Here is a 21864-nt window from a genome sequence, read left to right as displayed (position 1 = left end):
AAAAAAAAAAAAAAAAAAAAACCCAAAAAATATATAAATGAGACGAAAATTAAAGTAATCTGAAAAAAATAGGCAACAAACAGCATTTCCTGGGTTGGAAAAGAGAAACTGCCTATGTGTTGTCTGAATTGTCTAAGAATTAGCCCCTGACACAAATGGAAAGAGACAGCAAGACTACAATTATCTTAAGGCCCCTTTGTGATACATCTCATTAATATTAGGCTAATTCCTTCAGACAACATTTTTTTTTTCAATCGAGCAGGGGTAGTTTATTGAAAGCACAGAGAACACTTTTAAATTTTCCATAATAGTACTAGCAAAGTAATTTTTAAAAAGTAGCAAAGTGTGATTACGATGATATTGGTAGTCACAATCAATGCTTAGAGTGAATGAAAGCATATATATGCTAATGGATTCCTATAACTAAAGAAAAATATCTGTTACTTAGAAAATGGGTGTGTAGGTGTGGATACACGTGTATAAGTATGCATGTATGTGTATTGTGAATATGTGTGAGGGAGTATGTGTATGTGTGTGTGTGTGTGTGTGTGTATATGACTCTGTGTGTATGAGTATGTGTGTGTTTGTGTGTGTGTGTGTGTCCTGGATAAGTAGAGATACTTAATGTGTGGAGGTCAAAGGACAACTTTTAGAAATTGGTTCTTTTCTTTTACTGTAGGTCCTTGGAATTAAACCTAGGTTTTCAGATGTGTTTTTCAAGCATCGTTATCAACTGATCCATCTCACCATCCCTGATTATTCATTTGTTAACATTTTGAGCTGATAGCCATTATAGAACCATTGTTCAGTTGATGAGGGAGGACCAAAAATAAAAGAACCCAGACCTCCCTGCCAGGTTCTACCAGCCCTGGCTCCGTGGGGAGCAACTTCTCCCTCCGGTCTAATGTAATCTGTGCTCAGGCTCTTGATCTGCTCAGGCTCTTGATCGCTACAGGAGCATGCTGGAGCTTTCCGAAGACTTACATCTATGGGGCCGAGCCCTGCTGTGCAGCAGAATTACTGGGAGTTTCTCACAGTGGGGACTTTGGGTACCAACCCTACAAGTAACTGTTTCCCTTGGGTGTAGCAAGGCTCAGGCAGCTTTGACGTTCTGCCAAAGCTGGGAATCAGTCCACTCAACTTTGATGCACTTGCAGCCTACAATTACAAGGCCAAACTTGAATGTGTTTTCAAGAGTTTAAGGAATATTACCATAAATGAAACCGCTATAAGGCAGTAATCCAATATTCTGATTGTGCCCTTTTTGCTCCTGAGATCTGTGTATCCAGCAAACACATTACTATTCAAAAATGTTCTTTTTATGAATATGTGAGGATTATTAATTCTGATGTGGCATTTTAGTAGTGTTTTATTCCAAATAATGTTATTTTGAATTAATAAAAGTATCAATTATCTTAATCTGGTAGTACACATGTAGAATCCCAGTTCTGGAAAAGCTAAAGCACAGGATTGCAAGGTTCAAGCCAGCCTGGTTTATGTAAAAAGGTTTTGTCTCAGAAAACAGACAGAGCAAAGGCAAAGCCGAAACCCGAAGGGAGGCAGCAACTGCGTTAATTAATGAACCAGCAGTTGATGTGTTATCCTAAAAAGTCAGCAACTGACTGAGAAGTCAGAACCAACCGTTGGTTTTTTTTTTTTAGGTTTTTCCTCTCAGCTTCCTTTCATGTTTGTTTTATGAGGCTGGTAAAATAGCATTGGGTAGGAAGGTATCAAAATATTTTTTTTAAAAAAAAATTCTCTACATTTCAAAGAAAAACAGATTTTTTTTTCAAAAATAAAAATAAAAAAACTGGAGAAATGCTAATAGGGATGTGTTTATCTAGACAACCAGGAAATGCTCCAGTGCTTATAAACCCTTGTGGAGTCTGACCCAACAGATGTCCTTTAGAAGCACCTGTTGGAGTTAACTCTGCCCCTGCCTCATTAAGTGGGCTGCGGGTTTAAAGTTCCGAAAGCAGCCGGGATTTGGAATGTTAGATATGTGCATTTGCCCCTTAGGTTCCATTCTAGCTGCTCAGGTCCTGCACTGCTCTGGTGACCTTTGGATTGGGTAGTTAATGAGAGAAATCTACAAACGCTCTTGGATTCACCAGCTTTGTCTATAAAGGTTCGTTCAAAGTAGCCGAATTCACACAGTCAGCAAATAAATAAAGACTAGTGTTTTTCTGCCTGTTTTCATCCACTCTGAGTTGTCTGGCAACGAGGGACTTACTCGTTGCAAAGGTCTAACGGTAATTGTAACTCGAAGGGAGTTGAAATCTTGTCTAAGAAGCTCTCATGTGCTTTACAGGATAATAGTTAAAGGTGTCTTGGATTATCCTAAGTGCCATACAACATAACAGCAAAGGCGCTGGGCCTGGGTTAAAGATAACCATTGCACAAGCTGTGTACATACCATTTCCTCAAGTATATTCTTCACGTAGTACATTCTACAGTACTAGACTGAATCCGATTGGCCTGAAGGTCAAAGGTCATACAGAGTGATTTTCAACACTTCAGCTCTGAGACAGCTGAATGATCCCCTGACCTGGCTTTAGTCAGTGGGCTGATCATCTCCATTTTAAGCCTTCCTGCCCTTTCTAAAAATAGCAGGGCCTTTAAGCAGGGGATATTTTAAGCAACCCAGACTCGGTTTTCTCATTGGATAGAAGCACATTTTGGCCTCTTGCCCCTGTCAGATTGACAGTTGTGCAGTTAGACCTGGATGCTAGTCCATGCTTCTTGCCACTCCTATAAGAAGCTTGCAAACCTAAAGACCCTGGGATTGCTAGCAGAGAGGCAGTGGACAGATGTGAGCGGAGGAAAGACCTTCGTTAAAGATGTGGCTATGCTCCTGGGAGCCTCCATTTCAGACATTTGCACCGAAGTCCTCAGCTTTTTGAATCTGTTTTGTTTTTTTTTTTTTTCCTAAAACTTGGCTGTGATTTTCCTCCAGAGACACCCCTACTCTGTCTCTGGATCCTGCCACTTCTGATAAATACTGATAGAAGACACGGTCAATCTGTGGATAAGGGAAGCTAATGAGAAACTGCTATCTAAAACCTGAACAGCAGCAAAACCCAAACCAAGCAAACCCCAAAAATCCAAAACAAATCCAAAGGAGAGCAACTCAAACAATCCACCCTCACAAGAAGACCCGTAGAAAAAACACCAAGATGTGACTGAGTTGATAACGGGGCCGTAGCGGTCACTTGTCTGGCGTGCACTGGATACTCTGTATTTTTCTCCTTTGAAAAACAAGTGCAAGTCTATGTTATTCTAAACAGCTGGGACCAAAAAAATTATGCATGTGAGAAAACGCAGATTCTAAACGCAAAATGGAATTGAAGCGGGTCATGCCCGTGCCGCTGTCTTGCCATTCCAATACATTCATACGTAGTACTCGTGTTAGCGCATCTAAGAAATTTCCATTTTTTCACATCAAAAAATCCAGATATGAAGCCGAAGCTGCCTTCTTCGCCAACCTGAAGCTGTCTGACTTCAACATCATTGACACCCTTGGAGTTGGAGGTTTCGGACGAGTAGAGCTGGTAGGTGAATTTTCTTTAAATGCTTTGCAAAGCCTTTCTCCCTCCTCAAGTTTTTTCCTAGCCTAAGAGCTCCTTCTCCTCCCCTCGTTTGCCTCTTATTGCTAACTAACATTGCTCTAATCAGAAGCAGACACCTGCATGCAGGCATACCGAGACTGTTTAATGGTGTGGGCTAGGATATGCAGTCAGTGTACTCAAACTGCAAATCGCCTGTAGAAAGCTCTTCATACTGAGTTAAACACATTCATTTAAGGAGGAGCCTTAAATCACTATTTGTCCCCCTGATTGTCTATGACCTTCCTTCTTTCCTTAGTTCTGATCAGTGCTTATTAATTTAATTATTCCATGTTTAAATTGTTTTAAGTGTAAACACAGAAAGGAAACTGTAATATATATTATATACATACATATTTATATACACGAAATAAATGTAGTGGTAGTAAAATTACCACTGATTGCTGATTCTATAGTTGTAAGTACCTAATTAGATTATAGTGATAATGGTTTGGGTGTTTATTATAGTTTATTTCACATTATATAAACTTTATATAGTTTATTTCACTAGGTAAATAGATACACATTATGGGACATGCTAAAGACACTTTGGTCCAAGTTCATTTGTTAAGCACATTGTATCAGTGTGGTATTAAAAAGTCCATAAGAACATAGTTCTATTTTTATTTGTTAGAAGTAAGAATTTTAAAACTGACTTTTTGCGAGAAAAATTGAGAAAAGAAGCTGCACCTCCTGGTGACTGAGGTCGCTGCATTCCAATTCTGCAGCATTAGAGAATACAGAGTCACTCCCATCTCTCTGCGGGGCATGGGGGAGTCCCTGTTAGGAGACTCCAGTACAGTGTGCTAGGAACTCCCCAGCACTGTGTAAAGTGCAGTAAACAGTTACTGTTGCTACCCGAGGTCAGGAGGAATCCCGTCCATAACAGTCAAGTGAGCCAGAGCTATTCTTGATGTTTGTCTGTGTTGTGGCTAGCTCTCTGGCTTTGACACAGGAAAATGTCATTTGCTGAAGTATTAGAAAAGGCCTGAGAACTAAGGTGTGTTCCCCTGAATCTGCACTATACTTCCCATAACGTGAGCTGAAACTATTACAATAATTACTACTATTTCAGATATGAACATCCAGAATGGACCTGGGAGACTCTGGTTGTTGTTAGTTGTGGGTATAAAAATCTAGTAAGTGTGCAGAAAACAATCTCTCTGCTTTTCTAAACTTCACCTACCAGTTAATGGGGCCTGCCCTATTTTCTGCTGCTGTGATAAACACCATGACCAGAAACAACTTAGGGAGGAAAGATTTTGCAGGCACTTCACAGGTCTAAAGTCTGCCATTGAAGAAAGTTTGATATGGAACTCTAAGTAGAACCCAGAGGCAGGAACTAAGCAGAGGGTATAGATGAAGGCTGCTCTCATGGCTTGCTCATCTTGCTTTCTTTTGATTATTATCATTTTTAAAAAGAAAGTTACATGGCATGCACTCACTGATAAGTGGATATTAGCCCAAAAGCTTCAAATAACCAGGAAACAATTCACAGACCCAAGCTCAATAAGAAGGAAGACCAAAGTTTGGGTGCTTCCGTCCTTCTTAGAAGGAGAACAAAATACTCACAGGAGCAAATATGGAGATAAAGTGTAGAGCAGAGACTAAAGGAAAGGCCACCCAGAGACTGTCCCACCTGGGGATTCATCCCATATACAGTTACCAAACCCAGACACTATTGTGGATGCTAAGAAGTGCATGCTGAAAGGAGCCTGATGTGGCTGTCTCCTGAGAGGCCCTGCCAGAGCCTTACAAATACAGAGGCAGATGTTAGCAGCCAACCATTGAACTGAGGTGCAGAGTCCCTAATAGAGGAGTTAGAGAAGGGACTAAAGGAGTTGAAGGGGTTTGCAATCCTGTAGGAAGAACAACAATATCAACCAACCAGACACCCACCCCCACCCCCAGAACTTCCAGAGACTAAGCCATCAACAAAGGAGTACACATGGCTCCAGCTGCATATGTAGCAGAGGATGGCCTTGTCATACACCAATGGAAGGAGAGGTCCTTGGTCCTATGAAGGCTCCATAGATGTCCCAGTGTAGGGGAATCGAGGGCAGGGAGGTTAGAGTCTGTAGATGGGTTGGGGCACACCCTCATAGAAGCAGGGGGAGGGAGGATGGGATTGGGTGTTTGCAGGAGGGAGGGAAATCGAGAAAGAGGATGACATTTGAAATGTAAATAAAGAAAATATCCAATTAAACAAAAAGATAGTTACATTAAGTCCTCCCGCCCTCTCCTTCCTCCAACCCCTTTAATCTTCCACCCTCTCACATTCCTGGCCGGGGAACACCTGCCTAGGGCAGCATCACCTACAGTGGACTACTAGGCCTTCCCATATCAACCATTAACAGAGAGAATTGTCCAGATATGTCCATCGACAGACCTGATGAAGACAATTCTTCAGTTGAGGTTCCCATTCTCAAATGATGCTTGTTTGTGTAAAGGTGACATCTAGCCAGCATGGAGCCTTACAGTTTTTTTCAAGAATTAGATAAGTTATAATTTTGACGAGTGTCCATGGCTAATGAAGTCAATGGCAGGATAATAATTGCACAGTTGGCTCTGGAGTGTAGGAACCCAGAGAGCAGGACCAAGAAGACAGATCCTCCCTGGGATGACTAGACATTTCTCAGAGCAGTGGTTCTCAGCGGCTATGTTGAAACCCCTCCAGGAGGCAGGGTCACAGATCAGATGTTTGGCATATCAGATATTTACATTAGGATTCGTAACAATAGCAAAATTACAGTTATGAAGTAAGTAGCAGTGAAATAATTTTATAAGTTGGGGGTCACCACACCATGAGGAACTGTATTAAAGGGTCCCAGCATTAGAAAGGTTGGGAACCACTGCCTTGGAGCATAATCTGGAGGGTATTTGATATAGTTCCTTAAAACCATTTTTAAAGATTATGGACAAAGGAAGGAAAGATGGCTCAGTGGTCAGAAGAATGCAACCCTTAACACTCGCTCTGGACCCTGCTTCCAAATGATGTCATGCTCTCTTCTGGCCTCCACAACACTGCTCTCACTTGCACATGTGTTTGTGTGTGCGCACAAATACATACACACACAAATAAAATTAAAAAATAAAGTCTCTAATAAAGACTATGGAGAATGAAATAACTGTTTTTACTTGACAAAAAGCAGCATTGTGTCTATGGATTGCTAGAAAATAACTTCAAGTTACCTATTTTGTAAAATACAGAGATTGTCTAAGGATGTTTGAAACATTCCTTTACAATAGCTTTGAAAACAGTTGTAAGACCACTTCAAGTTGAATATTTTAATACTGGCTTGAAAATTGAAAACTCGTAGAAAATTCTCTGAAAAGTACACACAAAATTAGGAGAAATTTAGTCATTTAAAAGGAAATATAGTTTTAAAAGGCCAAATATGCAAATGTATATTCATATATGTTTGTGAATATTCACTTGTGTATATATACACACACACACACACACACACACACACACACAAACACAGTTTCCACCTCAGGGGAGATACTGTACATGCCCACCTGATTTTCTCCATTTGGATATTATAATTTACTGGTTTTATAGATATTTAAAGTAAGCCAATACCTCTAGCCTAGAGAGATAGTTGAGCAGTTAAAGGTATTTGCTACTTTTTAGAGGACCCAAGTTCAGTTCCCAGCATCCATATCAGGCAGCTCACAACCCTCTGACTCTACCTCCGGTAAACCTGAGACCTTCTTCTAGCTTTCCTGGAAACCTGTATTCATGTGCACATTCTCACATACAAATACACACATGCATATGTAACTAAAATATTTTTTCAATTTTTTATTGTTTATTTAATAAAAGAAAACCCAAACCATTCATCTAAATTCAAAATGTAGCTAGTTTGCAAAATGCTGTTATAATATTCATAAATCCTTAGTGGGTGATTAGAGACAGTGCATTCATTGGAATCAGAGATGTATCCTTAAACTCAGAAGTCACAACTTGTGTGATCTTTCATGTCCTAAAAGTGTATTAGTATGCAGAATCTCTAAAATGCATAGATTTTTTTAACACATGAAAAAACAGTTCTGAACATATTAATAAAAAGTATGGAATATTTATAACTTGAGCCAACTAATTGTTATTTACCAATAATAATCAAGTAGAGGACATTAAAAATAACACTAAAATTCATTGTAGTATCCTAAACATTTCCCAGATATGAGATTATAAACTCTCCAATGAGTTATGAAGAGTTTAGAGATTTGAAATTTTAATCTCCATGTCTTAAAAGGACTAAGAGCTTTGTAATTGTTGACTTGACAGGCAGAAGATGCCTACAGCATTTCACATGAGGATATACCTGACCTGTTGATCTTAACAGTCCCTAAATTTTTGTTTTGTCAGTTTAGATGAATTTCTGTCAAGAGAAATTCTAAATAATTTATTTGACCAGGCGGTGGTGGCACACACTTTTAATCCCAGCACTTGGGAGGCAGAGGCAGGTGGTTTTCTGAGTTTGAGGCCAGTCTGGTCTACAGAGTGAGTTCCAGGACAGCCAGGGTTACACAGAGAAACCCTGTCTCAAAACAAAACAAAAACAAACAAACAAACTAAATAACTTATTTGTTTTGAGGAGATGAGAGCATCGTGAGAAATTTAAATTTTACTCAGAGTGCAGCCTCCTTTCTATTATCTGCCTTCTATCATGTGTTTTGCCCATGTTCTTAACTAATGAGCTTTGTAATGTGTTCAGTAAGACGTGTTTACTGTATGTCTTCCAGAAAAACAATTCTGATTGCAGTGTCACTCATATGTATGCCATATGTATATACCTTCAGTCTTTAAGTACCACTATAAGAAAATTAAAGGATACCTTAATTATCCTAATGTGCAATAATTGTAAAATAATGAAATTAGCTTTAAAACTCATATGTGAAAATATGTCCTCTTGCCTTACAATAATATCCATAATCTGTCCCACTTTTTTTTTTTTTTTTTTTTTTTTTTTTTGGTCAGAGGTACCTGCTTTCAGAAAGTATTTGTCCACAGCCAGACAAGCAACTCTGTAACCTGTCAATATTAGTGGTTTTTTACCTTAAATATTAATTTATTCTGCAGTCTTAAGATTTCCTGTACCAATAAACTACATTTAGCTAATATACAAACCCAAAATATAAAGCTGTATTTTTTTCATTATTTTTTTTTCTACATCAGTCATGGGAGATTTAGAAATTTAATTAGGAAAAATTGCTCCTAGCTTTGGGGATTCGCAGTTTGCTGCAAAGAGAGAATAAGAGTAAACCATAAGCAAAGCAGGAGCAGCTCAAGTTTGGGGCATGAAAGAGCAAGGCTGAAACTCAGGTAGAGTTAGTGATGCATCATAGAAAATACTCATGAAAACCAAAGCATAAGAACAAAGGCTTGCTGACAAAGTCACATGCCAAACTAACATGTTCAACCTTTCATTTGAAGCCTGCTTTTGTATGTGTGTGTATGTAAGACAGATTTTTCTCTTTCTTTAATTAGATATTTTTTTGTTTACATTTCAGATGATATCTCCTTTCCCAGTTTCCCCTACAGAAAAAAAAAAATCCCTGTTCCCTCCCCACTCCCCCTGCACACTAACCCACCCTCTCCCTCTTCCTGGCCCTGGCATTCCCCTACACATAGAACCTTCACAGAACCAACGGCCTCTCCTCCCATTGATGGCTGACTAGGCCATCCTCTGCTATACATATGCAGCTGGAGCCTTGAGTCCCACCATGTGTACTCTTTGGTTGGTGGTTTAGTCCCTGGGAGCTCTGAGGGTACTAGTTAGTTCATATTGTTGTTCATCCTAAGGGGCTGCAAACCCTCAGTTCCTTGGGTCCTTTCTCTAGCTCCTTCATTGGGGACCCTGTGCTCAGTCCAGTGGATGGCTGTGAGCCTCTACTTCTGTATTAGTCAGGCACTAGCAGTGCCTCTCAGGGGACAGCTATATCAGGCTCCTGTCAGCCAGCACTTGCTGGCATCCACAATAATGTCTAGGTTTGATGATTGAATATGGGAAGGATTCCCAAGTGGAGCAGTCTCTGGATTGCCCTTCCTTCAGTCTCTGCTCCATACTTTGTCTCTGCAACTCCTTTCATGGGTATTTTGTTCCCCCTTCTAAGAAGGATCAAAGAATCCACACTTTGGTTTTCCTTCTTCTTGAGTTTCTTGTGGTTTGTGGATTGTATTTTGGGTATTCCGAGTGAAGCCTGCTTTATAATCTTCAAGTTCATATCCAGTTTGTAATTCTGCTCAGGTAGCTCACAGGGAAAATGTCAGAATGGCTCATGGAAGTGGAAGACATTCATACAGTGAAAATTGTCATTATTGCCCAGAATGACAGACTTATTATCGTTGTTGTTTGGTTTGGTTTGGTTTTTTAATTGAGAAGCTTTTCTGGTTTTAACAAATGCTTAGATTCTTCCCACCACTGCCATGAAACAAAAGAAGTATATGTGTTTACTAGTTTCTTATCTAGTTGCTGTGATAGATTACCCTGACCAGAGCACTTTAGGGGGAGAAAATATTTGTCTGGCTCCCAGTTCCAAGGTACAGTTCATCATTGCAGGCAAATCAAAGCAGCACGAACATAGGCAACTTTCAGAGTACAGCCACTGTCCAAGGCAAAGAGCGGGAAGGCAATGCATGCTTGTCTGTTTTCTCACTATAACTCAGTGCAGGAGTTCCTGCCTAGGAAATAGTGCCACCCACAGTGGGCAGGTCTTTTCACCTCAATGAATAAAATCAAAACAACTCCCCAGACACAGGCCCAGAGGCCAAGCTGTTCTAAAGAGTCCCTTGTTAAGATTTTTTTTCTAGGTGGTTCTAGATTGTGTGAAGTTAAAACAAACCAAAACAATGTTCTAGGGGAAAGTCTGAAACCTGAGCTTGATCCTCAGTAAATGTGAAAGGAAAGAACTGACTCCATGAAATTGTCCTGTAACTTCCACAAAAACACATTGGTGTGGCATGAGTGTGCCCCAACATACCATATACAACACATACATACAGGGGCGGGAGGGAGAAGGAGAGGGAAAGGGAGAGGGAGAGGGAGAGGGAGAGGGAGAGGGAGAGGGAGAAGGAGGGAGGGAGAGGGAGAGGGAGAAAGAGAGAGAGAATATTTTTTTAATTTCTAAAATTTAAGAACCTAAACTGAACAATCCAGAGTGGCTGTGATGAGTAACTCCTTAACCATAATGATCCTGTCATTGTTTCAACCAAACATTCAGATTCACCTTTCTCTAAATCTTCCACAGTTCCTATTTTTGTGGCAAAATGACTGTAGAGCAAAGATAATCAGACAATAAAACATGATAAAAATATGGAGTTAGATGTTACCAGCTTAGTCATTTTCTTAACTCTCCTGGACCTCAGTTTCCTTTTCTGTTAAATTAAGATTAAAAATAGAACTTGTCCTTCATGAGTTTATAATGATTAAAAGAATAAGAGTCACCCCAGTATTCTAGTGTATTATCTCTGGTCAATACATTTCAATGTTATTTTCTCATAATGATAATTTACACTTATTATTAAAATACTCATAACAGCCATCTTCACTTATCACCCCAGCTGTGTTCACAGAAAGGAATTAGAATAGAACAGCTTATTTTTTTTTCCCTCCCCATTGCTAGGCCTCATTTCTTCTCTCAGAGTAAAAGCCTGAGGTCTGGAGACTTTCAGTGATAGATGCTATTAAATTCCCCTGAGCCAATAAAGCCTCTTATTTTCTGCTCTACCATGAGGAATGACAGGAAGCAGTTTTCAATCTTCCCCATGCCAACCTGTGTGTACCTGAAGTAGCTTCCCTTTACTTACACATTTCTCTTCTAAACTGCAAAGTCAAACTCTCAGTAAGGAATGGGTTTCAGCGCAGAAGACTGGGTGACAGCCATTTCCTTCATAACCATTTTAAACCATGATATTCTAAATGGGAAAATAAGAATCAGACTCATGCCAAATGGTGTACTTAGGTATCTCTAATTCATTTTGTGAAACCAGTCTTTGAATCCTGAAGTTGGGGTCACTGAGGATCAGCAAGCTAGTAGTGAGTTAGAGTGAGCATCCTACTCTGAGAGGCCTCGTGTGTGTGTGTGTGTGTGTGTGTGTGTGTGTGTGTGTGTGTGTGTGTGTAGTCCTGCATTCTTCACAGTGGCATCCAGACCACCTGCTCAGCATTCCTGCAGCCATCTTTGGTATATACTTCAAAGGCTAGCAGGCATGGAGCGCCATGTAAAGCAACTGGGAACAAAACAGACAGAGTTGATTAAGCAAGAAATGAAGTGATAAACCTGGTACTCAGTCACCAGAGTTTCATTTCATCATTCTTAAAGGAGAGGAGCTTAATCCCTAAGGGAAAGCCTTAGTAAGATGAAATATTTCAAGAGCTCCTATTGCCGACCTACACAGCAGTGAGATGGAATAGCTGTCCAGTTACTAGGTAGCAAGGCTCTCCTGTGTTCTGTCATAATCAACAGAAATTGGAAACTAGAGTTTTGCCTAATTTGACACAGTCTTTGTCCAGCTGTACTCTCCCTTACATAAGATTCACCATGGAATTATTTGTTTTGTTTCTAAAATAAAATAAAAAATAATTGTGGTTCGTACTATTGATTCTTAAAGAGGAGAAAGGCATTTAGCTAAGTAATAAAGGTTTAGTCCAAAAGACACTAATAGAGCAATATTCAGTACAGAACAAGGATATTCTCCTTTATTTCTTTTTCTTTCATTTTATTAAATCATTTTAGTGTAATAAATTGACAAATGAAACCATCACACAGCCAGATTCAGGTAGCCCCTACACAAGCACATGGCTGGTTCCAATTTCAGTGTATTTTTACAGTGAACTTTCTATACAGTGAGAATGGTCATTCTGAAGCCATGTGTCTTCGTTTGGGTTTTTCCCCTTTTACTGTCAATTATAGTTCTCTGGTTTATCCACCAGAAGAAAAGAGAAATTCTATGACAGAGTTGAAACTAGAACACCTCACCCCAATCAAAATGACTATATAATGTTGGGAACGATATGAGGATGAGAAGAGGAACCCTCATCCACTGCTGGTGATGCTAAACAGGCATAGCCACTATGGCGATCAGTTTGGAGGACCCTCAAAAGTTAAAAGTAGGACTACCATGTCAGTCAGCTACTCCACTATTGGGCAAAAGCCTGGAGAACTCCATTTCCCACCATAGCAAGATTCACACATCCATGTTTAATTGCTGCTGTATATACAATAACACAAAAATGGGACCAACACAACCATCAACCCATGGATAGGTAATGAATATATATATACATATATATGAATATATATATACATACATACATGCACACACACAAATACTCATGTGCATGCATATGCCCATGCGCGCGCGCACACACACACACACACACACACACACACACACAAAGTGGAATATTACTCAGATGTAAAAAAAATTGAACCAGGAAATTTCCAGGAAAATGGGTAGACAGAATATGTACTATTAAGTGAGGTCACCCAAACTCAGAAAGATAAAACTTCACATATTCTTACTCATCTACGAATCCCAGCTTGTAGTATGCACATCTTCATATGTAGACTGTCAAGTGTGAGTTCTGTGATTTGTATCCTGAGTATTATGTACTTTTTTGGGTAACATCTACTTATTAGTGAGTACATACCATGCATGTCCTTTTGGGTCTAAGTTACCCCACTCAGGATGATATTTTCTGGTTGCATCCATTGCCTGCAAAAGTGATGATGTCCTCATTCTTAATAGCTAAATATTATTCCATTATGTAAATGAACCACATTGTATGTATCCATTCTTCTGTTGTGGGACATCTAGGTTGTTTCCAGCTTCTGACTATCACAAACTAAGCAGGTACACATGCTGCTATGAACATATGGAGCATGTGCACCTGTGGCATGGTAGGGTACCTTTGGGGTATATCCCCAGGAGTGCTATAGCTAGGTCTTCAGGCTGATCTATTTCCAATTTTCTGAGTAACCTCCAGATTGATTTCCAAAGTGGTTGTACCAGTTTTCAATCCCACCAGCAATGGAGAAGTGTTCCTCTTTCTTCACATCCTCGCCAACATGTGTTGTCACCTGAGGTTTTAATCTTAGTCATTCTGATTGGTGTAAAAAACCAAACAACCCAATCAAAAAATGGGGTATAGAACTAAACAGAGAATTCACAACAGAAGAGTCTTGAATGGCCGAGAAACACTTAAAGAAATGTTCAAAGTCCTTAGTCATCAGGGAAAAGCAAATTAAAATTAGTAGCTTAAAATAACTTTTTTCCCTTTCAAACTTAGATGTGATCCTAAAATAAATCTGTCTAAATTTGGGAGGCACTGGATACATTTCTCTATGGCTTAAAACAGTTCATCTCAAGGTTAGCATTTACATAGCATATACTTTTTTGTTTCTTACATCATAAATTTACTTCTTTTTCCAGGCTAATGTATGGAAACAACACATTCAACACAAATTCATCTACACACCACCCCTAAAGACCCTAAGTAGTCTATCTAGACTACAGAAATATCGGACATGATTCTAGCTTTTAAACAATTTTTGTTTCCTGAGAGGATAAGAGTAACTAGTTTGTGGCCAGCCTGGGCTAAATGAGACCTTTTCTCTAACCAATTAAAAGGCTAACTGTGAAAACTCCGGCATGGCTCTGCATTCTGTTCATTACACAGTGACTAACAGATTGTTTGGGTGGGCATTACTCCCAGAAGCAAGCATCACTTCCCTGCTTACTCGGTTCACTTTATCCCCAAATGTCATACCATCCATGAAAGCTTTATTTAAACACGTTCAGAAGAGGGTCCTATCCATAAGGAGGAAAATGGTCCCTCTGCATATGTTGGTAAAGAGGAAAATTGCCATAATCTTTAGCTAAAATGAAAATAGTTTTTATGAAGGATATTTCAATATGAGAAATAAGTCTAATCTTTCTGGAGAAGTATAAAACCTATAATACTGTATGAATTTGGGTGGATTTATCAACTGTATACAATTTCTACACATAAGCTTAATGTATTACCAATTAATAATATCTCCTTCACAGTAGCACACTCTCCATAGTCAATAACATACAGCTCATTGACCTGAAGACTATATGGAGTCAGGAGCTTTTATGAGCCAAGTGACTATTCTGTTTTAAGTTTGTGTTTCACAAAGATAGTTTCTTTCAAGTGTAGCCTGTAATTTTGCAGTATACCTTCTCTCCCTCTATCAAGGATCCCCTCTTCCCTCTTTCCTATGCTTTCTCCCTCCATCTCTTCTATTTTCACATGCACACACTCGCACACACATACATGCACACTCACAACCACACATGCACACACACATGTACACACTCATGCATGCACACACACATGATTTTATGTCTCTATAAAGAATTCTAATGCCTATGATAGCAAGAACACACACTCTGCCTCTGTGTCTTTTTACTTCACCTCACATGACCGTCAGTTGCACTGATTCTACAGAACATGGCCTATTTTTTTCAGTCTTCGTCATGACTGAGTAGCTTTGTTGGATGTAAGCAGAGATTTTCTTTATCCGTTCACCTATTGATAGATACTGAATGCTGATTCCATAACTTGGTCACTGTAAACAGTGCTGCAGTAATGGATATGTGGGTATCTCTGTTCCTTCTTGACTTAGAGTCCATAGGGTGTATGTGCAGAAATGGCACCACAGTATTATTTGAAAGTATTGTTTTCTGTAGAATCTCACTTATGATTACCATGGAGGCTCCGCTCCCACCAACAATATGCAAGATTCCCTTTTCTGCACATTCTCACCAGAATCTGTTGTGTTGAAGAGTTCTTTCCTATGCCGATATAGGGAAATGTTTTTCTTTAACAGTATTAGAGTTTGGGGGCTTACATGAAGGCCTTTGATCTCTCTTTAATTGACTTTTAGTACGTGGAAAGAGTTAGTTACCTAGCTTCATTCTACACCAGGTAGCTGTCCCTTTCCCCAGACTATGTTTCTGGCTGGAGTTGTATTACTTTACTAATGGGAACTCTGTTCTATTCCACTGACATTGTGTCTATTTTTCATGCTGATACCATGCTGGTTTTGTTACTGTTGCTCTGCAGTATGACTTAAGTCAGAGATGGTGATACCCCCCAGTGTTATTTTTGCTGAGGATTGTTTTGGCTATCCATGATCTTCTATGTTATCAGATGAATTTTAGGATTGTCTTTTCTAGTTCTGTGAAGAATAACATTTGAGTTTTGAATGCAATTGCACTGAATCTGTAAATCACTGTTAGAAATTACTCTATTGACTGTGCTGATTGACAAGCATAAGGGGTCTTTCCATGGAGTGTCATCCTCTATTACATCACTTTCCCTCTTCTCTTTCCTCCCTCCAGCACTTCCCAAGTACCTTCCCTTAAGCCTCTCCCCTTCCGGCTTACTGTCAAATTGTTAGCCTCTTTTTCTCTCATTATTGTTATGTCCGTACATATCTATGTATGTATATGTAAGCACAAATATATAAATACAATCTGATAATCCATTTTGTTGAGTGTGTGTGTGTTTATGGCTTCAGAGCTGAGCATTCTGTAGTGTCTAATCAACAATGGAGGCTCATCCCTGGGAATCACCTATAGTTCTTTGTCTAGGAATAGATCCCTATGGAAAATTTTCTCCCTTCTATGTGAACATGTCCATGGATATTGCCATTGTTACATTCCCATTTATTCAGCTGTTTCTAAGGGATACTGTTTAACAACTGCCCTCCTGTTATTTTTTTCTCTTACAATCTTTATGCCCTGTCTTCTGCCATGTTTCCTAAGCATGAACTGTAGTATATATCTATCTATTGGGGTTGGGCTACCCAATATCCATGAATTCTTCCTTGGCTAAGTTTATTCTTGTCTATCTTTTTGAAGCCACCATGAATGGGATTATTTGTCTAGTGTCTTTCTCTATATTTTTGTTGTTGTTGTTGTTACACAGAAAAGCTACTAATTTTTGTGTGCTGATTCTGTATTCTGCCTCTTGGCTTAATGTATACATCAGTTAAAGTTCTAGTGGAGTCCTTTAGGGTCTCATGTACAGGATTATATTATCTGCAATAAGGGGTACTTGACAGTCTACATATGAACATGTGCATACTAAAATCTGGAATTTGTAGATGAGTAAGAATATGTGAATTTTTATCTTTCTGAGTTTGGGTGACCTCACTTAATAATACAATAGTATACATTCTGTCTACCCATTTTCCTGGAAATTTCCTGGTTCAATTTTTTTACATCTGAGTAATATTCCACTGTGTGTGTGTGTGTGTGTGTGTGTGTGTGTGTGTGTGTGTGTGTGCATGGGCATGCGCATGCACATGAGTGTTTGTGTATGTGCATGTATACATATATATGTATGTATATATATTCATTACCTATTCATGGGTTGATGGTCGTGCTGGTCCCATTTTTGTGTTATTGTATATACAGCAAGCTGTGTGAACTTGCGAGAGAACATGCTTTATATACTTATATAATATTAAAAACCATTGATGGGGTGGATCTGGGAGGAGTTTGGGGGGAAGAGAGGGAAGCCAATGAAATCAAAATATCTTGTGTGAAATGTTCTTCAAAGAATGAATAGAATTATTATATTAAAATACATAAAATTTATTAAAGTGCTATCAAAGAACTACTAATTTGGCTAGCTCATTTATAAAGAATTTCACAATTAACAATTACATACATTCAAGTTAAATTGACTCATAATCCCCTTTTTTAAACTTATAAGCTTTTGAATCCGTTTGGATTTTTAAACCTATGTCAATGTTTCACAAAATTAGAGTTAAAAGAAGTACATTTTTAGCAAATGAGGGTAGTGTCTGAATATATATTGAAGGTAAAAACGATCAGCACAGAGGGAAAGAAGTGCCTATCTGGCACATAATTCTTTAAAATATGAGTAAAATATAAAGCTTGTATCATAATAAAGGAACTAGAAATTATAAATAGGTTAAGTTCCTGATTTTCCCCCTTTTAACATTCTTAAACAGCTCCATTGAGTTACAATGGGCACACCTCAACATTTCCTACTGCGCATGCACAATTCTAGGAACATTTATATTTTTTAAAAAGATCCCTGTTCCATCCCTTTCCACCCCAGCTCCAGTTAGCCATGTGTCTGCTCTGTTTATCTAAAGTCTTGCCTTTCCTGGCACACAGTTGCTTGACTACAGTTTTTAATTACACTCATGTTTTTGTTTTCTATACGTATGGTTATAAATCCTGTAGAATGACCCCATGCCTCTCTTCCCTCTTGAATTTCAGATAATGTTTCTAATTTCTCTGCACACTGCTGTGGCTTACATTCTTATTTCACCTGCAGCATGAGGCTTCTGTTGTTTCTTGAACGTGTACTCTATGGGCAGTGTCTAACTGACATGCAAAGTGCTTAGCGGAGATTACTGGAAAATGGTGGTGAAAAAAGTCCGATGCTTATACATTTATAGGCTAATGGTTTGTTTGTGGGTGTTCTCAGTTGTTGATAGTTTTATTAAGGCCTTTAGATCATTCACGGCATCTACTCTAAGGATTAACTATAAATGGAGTAGAGGGAAACGCTGTAGCAGTTTGGCACAGGGAACCTTCTGGCTTAGGTTATATTTCTCTCAGTGAGCGTATCTTGGACTTGCTTTTCTCTCTATTGTAGAAAAATTGTTTATTTCTATGAGCTCATTAAGTCATCTCAATTTCTGCCAAATACGATTTACTTAAATCACACTTTCAAGAATGTTCCTAGTTCTTTTACAAAGCCACGTCTTCCCTGATTAAAAAAAAGAGCCAATTTTTTCAAAACAAAAACAAACAAAAAACCCAACTACAATGTTCTATGCAATACAAGTTACTTCCTTAAAAATCTGTGCTATTTTCTTAGAGAAAAAAAAACGTTTTTCATTTCTATGTTTCACTTATTATAACTAAAATGCCTCTGCCTATTGACCCTGGTTTAAAGTTCTTAGAAAAGATTTGGGCCCTGAATGCAGTTAAGACTAACTGCCTTTTTAAGTGTAGTTGAGACAACATGCACACTCTAGGCTCATGGCACCCTTTCCAATGTTCCTGTTCCTGTTTCCCTACGTCACACTGCTATTACTTCAGATATCTGCCCCTTTTCTCTGTCTGAAGCCATTCATTGCCTCAGTTCATAGCCAGTGTTTATATGAAGTGGCTATTCGCACTTCCTTCTGGATATTTGCTTTATTTAGAGAGTAAAGCCCTTGTGGTTTAAGCATCTATGATCTTAAAAGTTGCTTCCAAAACATTTTATCTTTAACTTTTACTTCTTTATTTAGCAGCACTGAGGTGGACTGGGACACGAATAGGAGGAGACGCAAGTGACATTCGGCTTGTGGCCCTGTCAGGGATACAAACCCAGACACTCAGCTCTGTGATGCCATCTCAAAGACTGAGGAGTTCCCTTTTCTCACAGGGTTCTGATGGACTTGTGCAGAGCTAACTTATTGGCTTCTGTACAGAAAAGAACACAAGGACTATCGAGCTATGAAGTACAGTTATTTAGCAGGATATTTCAATCTATATGTTAGTGTGAAGGTTAAGAGAAAGAATAGCACTCAGAGAAGAAATAAACTGTACCCAAGTGTGAGGATGAGCTTCTCAAAGGAAGATTCGGCCTCGTCTTTAAAATAGTCACACACAGGATTCTGGTGAGATTTGAAGCTATCGTCTTCAAAGGGTTGCTTAGAAACCTATGTAAGACCTCATTGTAGTTCCCATGCACTGGATAGCATTACAGCTGATCTTAGATCACAAGGGCTACAAGGGAAATTAAGATTTTTTTTTTTTTACTGTAAACAAAGGTTAGCCAGATTCCCAGAAAATTTCCAAGGAAAGGAAATAATCCCTGCTTTTGGACGTACCATATTCAGGACTTAAGCCTGACTCATTGCTCTTTGAACATAATTATATAAGTGAAAGAAAGGCTATCCCTATGTTGATAACTTTTCACAGCAAGCATTGTACTGAAATTCTTGCTTCTCAGCTGGTGAAAGGCTTCAAGAAGATCTGGGGCGAGGTGCTCCTTTCTTGTGCTCGTAAGTTCTCTTGCCTCTCTGTCCTGCTCGAGTGGCACTCAGGTTGTCGTAACACATATGCTCAGTGCTTTGACAAGGGGAGCTCATTAAACTAAGGTATACATAAAACATAAAAATAAGCACAGTTAATAGTCACCAAGTGGTAGCTATATTCTAGGTGGTCTTATATCAATCTCCTAGGTTAGCTTTGTGAATTCCTCCTATTACGGAGATAAGAAAGCAAAGATTTTGAAGAACTTCTGTAAGAGGCTGAAATAAAATTGAGATTCAAACCAAGGTTGTTAAACACCAGACTAGCCACCCTAAGCCAGTGCATAACTCTGATGTCTAGAAGGATTGGAGCATCTACTTGGATCAGACTTGGCCAATTGGGACAGGGAGGAGGTTTAGACAAGAGGAAGGAGAAATATAAAATCATTTCTTTCCTCTCCTTGCCCACTTTTATCTGAACTTAGCACTAATCTTTCATTTTGGTGGATGGACTACTAGATAATAAAACCCATCACCATTGTCATCGCCACCACCACCATCCTCCTCCTCCTCCTCCTCCTCCTCCTCCTCATTAACATCATCATCATCATCATCATCATCATCATCTCAAATTTTACAAGTAGATTCTATTACTAATCAGGCACAGAGGAAATAAGGAAGACAAACTTAACTTTGATGTAAAACTTTTGTGCATCAAATTTAACCCGCATTAAGCACATTACCCTAGGCTTATCAAATGCAGTTCGGACTGAAAAGGAATAAATCATAGCAAATCCTTAAACACGTGAATAGCATGCAGTTGCTCAAAACTGGCATAGATTTATATGCTCCATGGTTGTGCAGTATATTGTTTCTCATTGTATTTGTGGGCATTGAATAGGACCAGGATTACTTTGAATGCATTATTCAATAATAACAAAAAGCTATTATAATTATAAGGGATTTAAGTAACTGGGAATTGAACCTGGGGACTCACATATGCTCAGCAAATACACTACCACTGAGATATATTTTCAGCTCTTAGGAAATTTGTAAATTATTTCCACAACCAGGGTTTAATTTCCATAACTCATAAAACTAAAATACATTAATTCTGTAAATGTTAACCCAAAAGTTTTAAGTATTAACTAAAAATATCCATAAAGGAAAAATTATTGTGAACATGTTGATGACTTTTAGCTTGTCCTTTCATAAAAAAATGTCTTAAATATATGTGTAGGTAGGCATATGCTCATTTGCATATATACCATAGAATCATAAAATATATCCTGCCTTACAACTAATACTGTTTATTCACATTTTTTAAATTACTATGCTAATGTCAATTTTACAGCTGCATTACATGGACATTGCATAACTTATTTTTCCCAAGCTCCTATTGACAGACATTCAGACTGTTTCCGGTTTTTCTAATAGCAATGATGTTGACTAAAAGATCCATGCATGGTCTTTGGAAAGTTGTGGATTTGCCAGGAGCATTCTGGTGAACACATTGGTTGGGTGTTGTTCTGAGAATTAACCTGAGCAGGAGATTCTCTGTGTCATGTTAGCTCACAGTGGTAGTTCTTAGGCACTCTCACTTCCTACGTTAAGAATATGGAATCCAGGGCTGGACAGATGGCTCAGCAGTTGAGGAGTACAAACTGCTCTTTCAGAGAACCTGAGTTTGATTCCCACCACCCACATTAGGTGTGGGGTATAGCTTTACACCACCTGTAGCTCTACCTCCTTCGTCCTCTGCATGGCTTCCATGGGCACCCACACTCATATGCACAGACACAAACACATATGCATAATTAAAAATGAAAAGTCTTTTTTAAAAGGTGCTAGGATTCAATTTCCTTCTCATGAAGACAGCCCCTTCCCCATTTTCATTAGCCACTTCCTCCCTACTTTGGCTTTTTGGGTGACTCAGGCAACCCACTGAAGACACCCAAAATGGCTTGGGTAATAACCCAAGTTTTTTCTTTCCTTTTCTTTTTCATACATTTGATTATTTTTATTTTGTATGTATGCACGTGTGTACATGGAAGGGTCTGCATGCCATGGCACATGTGTAGAAATCAAAGATCAATTTTCAGAAGCCAGTTCTCCCTTCCCACCACGTATGTGGTTTCTAAGGACTGAACTCAAGCTTTTAGGATGGGCATAAAACACCTTCACCTGATGAGCCATCTCACTGTCC

The 21864-nt window shown here is 38.9% G+C and overlaps 1 protein-coding gene across 2 annotated transcripts in view; it reads left to right on the top strand.

Moving 5' to 3' along the window:
• The window catches only part of Prkg1 (protein kinase cGMP-dependent 1), a 1194975-nt gene that overhangs the window by 1144641 nt on the left and 28470 nt on the right, over positions 1-21864 (top strand). For both annotated transcript variants that reach the window (XM_031390083.1, XM_031390082.1), the window contains exon 10: positions 3455-3551. In XM_031390083.1, the coding sequence (XP_031245943.1) occupies positions 3455-3551 (97 nt within the window). The remainder of the gene's footprint in view (positions 1-3454; positions 3552-21864) is intronic.

The sequence above is a fragment of the Mastomys coucha genome, unplaced genomic scaffold (assembly GCF_008632895.1).
Source record: "Mastomys coucha isolate ucsf_1 unplaced genomic scaffold, UCSF_Mcou_1 pScaffold21, whole genome shotgun sequence".
NCBI classification, from domain to species: Eukaryota; Metazoa; Chordata; class Mammalia; order Rodentia; family Muridae; genus Mastomys; species Mastomys coucha.
The sequence above is the reverse complement of the archived record's forward strand: the minus strand, read 5'-3'. Positions and strand labels throughout refer to the sequence as shown.